This window comes from Ipomoea nil, unplaced genomic scaffold (assembly GCF_001879475.1).
Source record: "Ipomoea nil cultivar Tokyo-kokei standard unplaced genomic scaffold, Asagao_1.1 scaffold0202, whole genome shotgun sequence".
In the NCBI taxonomy this organism is placed as follows: Eukaryota; Viridiplantae; Streptophyta; class Magnoliopsida; order Solanales; family Convolvulaceae; genus Ipomoea; species Ipomoea nil.
In genome coordinates, this window is record NW_017616630.1 from 1,697,309 (window position 1) to 1,703,999 (window position 6,691).

The 6,691-nt window shown below is 37.9% G+C and overlaps 1 protein-coding gene across 1 annotated transcript; it reads right to left on the reverse strand.

Moving 5' to 3' along the window:
- Positions 1 to 63: 63 nt before the first annotated feature.
- On the reverse strand, positions 64 to 5,575 carry LOC109189286. Its single transcript, XM_019340083.1, has 11 exons — positions 4,772 to 5,575; positions 4,044 to 4,146; positions 3,705 to 3,952; positions 2,784 to 3,604; positions 2,344 to 2,458; positions 1,869 to 1,994; positions 1,643 to 1,698; positions 1,506 to 1,551; positions 1,121 to 1,336; positions 469 to 556; positions 64 to 378 (listed from the first exon to the last, which is right to left on the reverse strand). Exons 1-9 carry the CDS (start codon positions 5,326 to 5,328, stop codon positions 1,309 to 1,311), a joined length of 2,100 nt encoding a protein of 699 aa, XP_019195628.1. The 5' UTR covers positions 5,329 to 5,575; the 3' UTR covers positions 64 to 378; positions 469 to 556; positions 1,121 to 1,308.
- Positions 5,576 to 6,691: the final 1,116 nt, after the last annotated feature.

Consider the following 6,691-nt stretch of genomic DNA (forward strand, 5'->3'; position numbering starts at 1 on the left):
TATTCGTATACTACCATTTCACCAACCTTTGCAGCAAATGACAACTAATAACAGGCTTGGGGATAATAAAATTATCATCATCATTATTATTATTATTATTATTACTAATGCAAAATACAAATCTGACCAAAAGCAGTGTTTCCATCAAGTAAATGTAAAATACACAAGGCAGCATCCTCCTCAAAAGGGTAACATTATCCACGGAATTTTGACGCAAACCAGATTTGTAAACAAAACCATATACTGGAAATATATGAACTTAGCATAACATACTTCTGCTACATAATGCCTCTTGTTCTTTGCCATTATTTATCATCTTCTAGAAGTCCAGTAACTATTCTCACAAGCCTCATTGAAACAAAAGCAAGCCACAAGAACCTGAAATTGAAAGATTTAGGGAATTTAACTTTAAAAGATGTTGATTGATGCTTAAAGTGCAAGGTCTTCGGGTATCCGAATTATATATACCACATATTGAGTAAAGAACTGCCACCCGTCAAGCTGCAGTGTAGCTCCTGAAGTGAAGCAGCATGAGCAGGCGTTTTGTCATGTAAACCTGGCACACAACGCAACCCAGCAAAGAGTGAGTGCAATGAGAAGATGCCTGGCTAGGGAAAATTTAACAAGGCAAAATCAAAATGGATGATAAACTTTCATTTAAAAAACAAACTCATCATGTTTAACGTGTTAAAAGCACAATGCAGTAACACTTCAAATTCATTCCTCCAATCGACTACGTATTTCAAAGACGGAACACCCCCACCACTCGATAGCATGATTACATTAAAGTAAAAAAGCAAAGTATAGGCAGTGTTATTTTATAAAAATCCATTGACACAAGATCCCAAAAGATTTCAAGTAGCTAAGCTCTCCACTACACAGCGGGAGATAGCACCTTTGCTCTTCTACTCACCCCATATGCCAACTTTCCCTTCTACTCTGGTATGCTTGTTTTATTCAATTTGATTTTATATGTGATCTCCACGAAGCAGCAGCATTTATCCTAACATACAGGTTTCTGTACTACCAAGTAAAGAAAAATGGAGAGAGATGTCTCTAGCATACCAGAAGTAAAGCAGAACATAAAAAATTATAGCCAGTACCAGAGCAAAGTGATTACCTAAGGTAAGGCAGAATACATGAGAGCCCCAGGTTCTCCAGATCTACAAATGGAGAAGGGCCCGGGAAAAGGCCTGCAGCACTGAAAGTACCACACAGAATGCAACACCCAACTAAAGATGGAAGATTTTAATTGGATAATTTGATATTAACCGGCTTATTCAAACAGGTTCAACATACACCACTACTTCATTGGTCAAACTTCATCTCTGTATATCTGTACAAAATATGTAAACAATTCAGCATCATTCTCCAATCAAATAAGAAAAGATCCAATAAAACATGGTACAACACTACAAGTTTGAACTTAGAAATTTTTTATAGCACATAGAAAACGTGACGTGATGGTTTCTTTCAGAACTTAAAGAAATGAGGTTTAGACTCACCTGCGAGGATTCTTCTGTCGCTGCCCAAAGTCATCATTTCCAAGTTCTAGAAACGAGAGTATGGATTGAAAAGGTCAGCTTAATGTTGAAAGCAATAACATATTACCACAAGTCTATAAGTAATCAGCATCTCTTACCAGGCTTTTGCGAAGGCTTCCCTTCATTATTAGGTTTGCTGCTATTATTTTCTTTGCTGTGAACAAAATTAAACATTAGACTTCACTTTATATGCTTGCACACCCCACCCACCCTCTAAAAAAAAAGTATATTATGTAGCATGCATGTATTCCAAATCAGTAATCACCAGACCACAAAAATACAGCATGAAAATGGACAGAAATCAGCTATAATAAATCTACTGACCTTGAAGCAGCGGTGAGGGTAGAAATCTGCCCAGATGGACGACCATGATAGGCACCATCAACAGCAATATAGGGTGAGCAATACGTAGCCCCCAATGCTCCAGCAGCACCAGCTAAAACAGGCAACCTGGTAAAGGAAACAGAGTATCTGGTAAACATTTGGGGTACAAAATTCGATAGAAATATAGAAATATCAAATAATAAAATACATAAAGATGACATATTTATGGGCAGAAAATAAAGTCCTTCTGGAAAAGGAAAGAGTTTCTGATAAGACACTTGGTATCTAATAAAGACAGCCATAGGAGTAAGACTAAACTTATAATTTAAATGAATGTAAATATCAGGGACCAAATCTAATGAAACACACAATTCAGCAGAAGATGAACTCAAAATAAGCGGACTCTCAAAGTAACCAAAGAACAAAAGATGATGTGTTTTCAGCCTCTCTAAGCATTTCCAATGACAAAACTTACCAAGTCATCTCGGAACTCCCTAATCCAAGTTGCGGCTGAGCCACATAACCTGGAAATGCCATGCCAACAGCAGGAACTCCAATGCCACCAGGGTGCTGGTTACCAAATTGCATGACTGCATATTCCATTTAGCATTTAGTTCTGTCTCTAAAACATTTAATATCTAAAAATAAAGAGTAACATGCTGTCTACAAGGAAAATATGCTTGTATGTATGAATGCATTTATATTTGATATGTTATGTTTTAGAAACCAAAATGTATAAAAAAAAAAAAAAAAAAAAAAGATAGGAACAATGCAAAGAAGTGCAAAGGTACACTACAACATAACAAAGTAAATCTGTACAGAATTCCATTTCCCAATTCACATGTATATAAATACTCCGTACAAATAAGTTTCATCCCCCTTTATATGCATTAGTGACAAAAGAGGAAGGTGTACCTGGCAAAAAGGCAGGAGTTGCAGAGAAATTCTGGTCACCAGGCCCACTGCCAGTGCTTCCAGGTGTACCCATAACCTGAGCTCCACCATAGACAATTGATCCCCGTCCACTACCTGGCATACTCCCTTTTCCTTTCGCAATCACAGCACTCTTTAGCTTACTAGACTCTGAAGGTGATTCAAGCTCTCCAGGTTCAACAACATTTATAGATTGACCAGTTTTAGGTGGGGAAGAAGCTTGAGATCCAGTACCAGAACGCTGTATAAAATGCTGCCCAGTAGCTTGCAATGAAGGTTGTCCCCGGCTTTGAACAGAATTTCGCTGAGTTGGATGCGAGACCCTGTTGACTTGGCTATTTGGCCCAGTTGGTTGAAAATTCATCTGAGGGAATGTAGTTATTCCTCTTCCTTGGGCCCTTAATGGCTGTGACTGAGTAGAAAATGAGGAACCATGAGTCAACTGCATTGTGGTTGAAGGCTTTCCAGCAATTGAAGAAACTGAATCATCAATGTTAAGTTTGTCCATGGCAACAGAGTCGATGATATTTTTTCCTCGCAACATTGCACCAGGTTGAGCTGCAGAAGAATTCTCCTTCACAAGAGAAGATTGGACATTTCGACTATTTGACCCCGATTGCAAGTCCCTTTCATGTTGTTCTTTGGCGGAAGCAGTTGAGGGATAAAATGGAGGCGAAGCAGAATTCAAGCTTGACACAAACCCTTGTTTAGCAGCTGGTAAAGGGTCTGAATCTACATTTGCTACAGGTCCAGATGCTTTCCCAGAGCTACTATGTGAAGGTTTCTCAACAGACTTGCCAAAGCTAAGAAATTCAACAAAATAAGGAGAAACTTAATAAATAATTTCCCTTGATCCATTCAGAGAAAGAAAGTAAAAAAGAATATCCAGAATTAAATACACACCGTCTGGTCTGTGGAGGGGGTGCATCATCATTGTCTTTAAAAGACGGTCGATACCTTCTAGGTCCTCGTCCCCTAACTCCTCTTGGTGCATTATTCTGAATCTTCTGATTATTAGCATAAGCTTTGTTCTCATTGTTCTCATTGTTCTCATTACCATATGCTCTGGGCCTCCTTCCACGAGGATATCCCGGATCTGACCCTCTCATTTTACCACGACCACGATAACGACCCCGGGAAGTCCTCCTGCCCTGTAAGGTATTTGAAAGAAGTATTAGAGAACAATAGGTTACGCCTAATTAAATGAGAAGTGCACAAACATATAGCCATAAGCGCATTCACCCCATCATAGTGCCTTTCCTCCATGGTCAACTCCTCAAACTTGTCATGCCCCCATTTTCTATCATCTCTTGATTCCCATAACTTTCTTCCACCAAAAGTTCGCCTTGAATGTATAAAATAGAAACAAGCAAATTCATAAGTATAAGAAACACAAATTATGTTAACCTATAAAGGATTATTTACACTAGCCCAAATGAAGTATTATGATGCTCAAAGAAAGATGCAAGGGAGAATACTTCGAGGATCAAAAATCAAAACCAGTAAATCTCCCATATGGCTTCTCCAACTCTCGAATGCCATTACAATGTAAAAGCTCTTACAGATTTCGTCTATTCCTCTAGAAGAACTATAGTTACGTATTAGAGGTCAATAAAATTTACATTTACTTAGGAATGCACCCACCAACATAGTTAACTTTTATATTTGCATAAGAATGCTAATGCAACAAGAAGAACATAGACCAGAGTATATTATATCTAACAAAAAACCTACTTAGTACACTGTGCTAAAGAGGAAAACCCAACCAGAAATGTCCTTCACTTAAATCCATCGGATGGAACCTGTTATTAAAGTTAGGAACTTTAACGCATTGATACCTAGCAACAAAGCTAAGGAACAGAAAACTACTTATATGTAGGAAATCAGAAAACAGCCCTATCCACAAAACGTATGTACAATCAGAATTCCAGACTAATATACAATCAGCAACACCAAACAAGCACCAATACCTCTGTCGGCCTCGTGCATTGTCACGAAACCTGTCATCATGCATATAAAATGCTCCAGCAGTGGGCACAGCATAAGGTTCATTCTCCTTCTTCTCCTCCAATTCCCTCTGCAAATTACCATCGTTATCACCATCCACACCATCATTCAATCCTGTGCCCTCTGCAGTGAGTCCTTCCTCAATCACTTCAGAACTTCCCTCCGCCACCGTTGCCTCTGTTCGATGCTCACCAACACCTTCTTCTTCACCAACTGGCGCACGTCCCTCGTCGTACTCTTCTTCCTCCTCCACATACTCCTCATACTCTTCGTCGTACTCCGACTCCTCCCCTTCCTCTTCGTCATATTCCGCAACCCCGCCTTGCTCCTCCAACTCTCCATCGGAATCAATCCTCCGAGGCGGCTTCTCTCTCCTCTCCTGCTTTTCCCTTTCTCCTCCGGTCTCCTCCTCATCGTCGCTCGCCTCTCTCCTCCGCATCTTCAGCGACAACTTCGCCTCCTCCGGATCGCTCTCGTAGTCCACCCCCTCTTCTCCCACTCCAGCCATCGCCTCACTCATAATAACAAAAACCCCTAACTCCTCACACGATACTCAGAAAAACCGAAGAAACCAAAAACACAATCTTGGTCAACAATCTCGCTCCAATCAAAACCCTAAGTTGAGAAATTACTGAAATTGGAATTAGAATGGAAGGCTTGATCTTTAAGGTGTGATCCGGATTTTCTAGGGCTAGGTTAGACCATGGAAAACCCTAGAGATTTGTAGGTTGAGAAGAAAAAAGAGATTGGGATTGGACTGTACAGGTCGAGGCTTTTTTTAATTTCTAATTTATTCTCCTTTTTGTTTTCGGAATTTGCTTTTTATTTAACGGGTTTTGGGCCTACATGCTACAGTAATGGGTATTTTTATAATACTTATAAAGCCCATAAAATTTTGCACTTATCTAAGGAGCGTTGTCCTGGACCCGTGTTCACTATGTGTATGGTGGACACGTTGTACATTCATAATTTTTATATTAGGGAAAATGGCACTTTTTCCCCCTGAGTTATATACCTATAGCATTTTTTCCCCCTAAATTATTGAAGTGGCTGTTTTTCCCCCTGAAATGTTAAATGGACATATTTACCCTTAAACTAAATATTTAATTTTTTTTCTCCAACAAATTATGACCATAATTTGGTTCAAACTAAACAAACACTATAGCAACCAAACAGAAATATTCCAATTACAATTTAGAATCGAAATTCGATATTTAGAGTTTATTAAAATCGTGAACCGGAACGGACGGTTAATGTTCCGAACTGAAAAAATAAAATACATTTATTGTTGAATTTAGACTATTTTAAAATAAAAAATAAAATTTTAAAATAAAGACGGTTCAAAATCGCGAATCAGATCCGGAACCGCCGGTTCACGGTTCAAGATTCAATTTTTTTGATAGATAATTTTAATAAATTGACATTTAAATATTGGGTTCTAGGCATTCAAAAAAATATTGGGTTCTAGATCTGAATTATAACCGTAAACTATTAATTCGATTGCTTTAGTATCCAATTCAATTCAAATCGAACCGTTGTCATCCCTACGTATACGCAATAATTTGTTGGAGTAGTAAAATAAATAAAATGTTTACTTTAAGGGTATAAATGTCAATTTAATATATCAGGGGGGAAAAAGCACCACTTTTAGAATAATTGAGGGGGCTAATGTGCTTACCTAAATAATTGAGGGGGAAAAAGTGCTACAAGTATATTACTCAGGGGTAAAAAGTGTCATTTTCCCTTTATATTATAGATTTATAATTTTTATACTATAGATTTATAAAATTTATAATGTAGATTTATAAAATTTATAATGTAGATTCATAAAATTTATAATATAGATTCATAATTTCTATACTGCACATTCATAATTTTTGTAC

Coding starts and splice junctions, on each gene's coding strand:
- LOC109189286 (XM_019340083.1), bottom strand. CDS start 5,328: ATGAGTGAGGCGATGGCTGGAGTGGGAGAAGAGGGGGTGGACTACGAG. Junction 4,147..4,771: donor AATGCACGAGGCCGACAGAG/GTATTGGTGCTT, acceptor TATACATTCAAG/GCGAACTTTTGGTGGAAGAA. Junction 1,552..1,642: donor GAAGCCTTCGCAAAAGCCTG/GTAAGAGATGCT, acceptor TCTCGTTTCTAG/AACTTGGAAATGATGACTTT.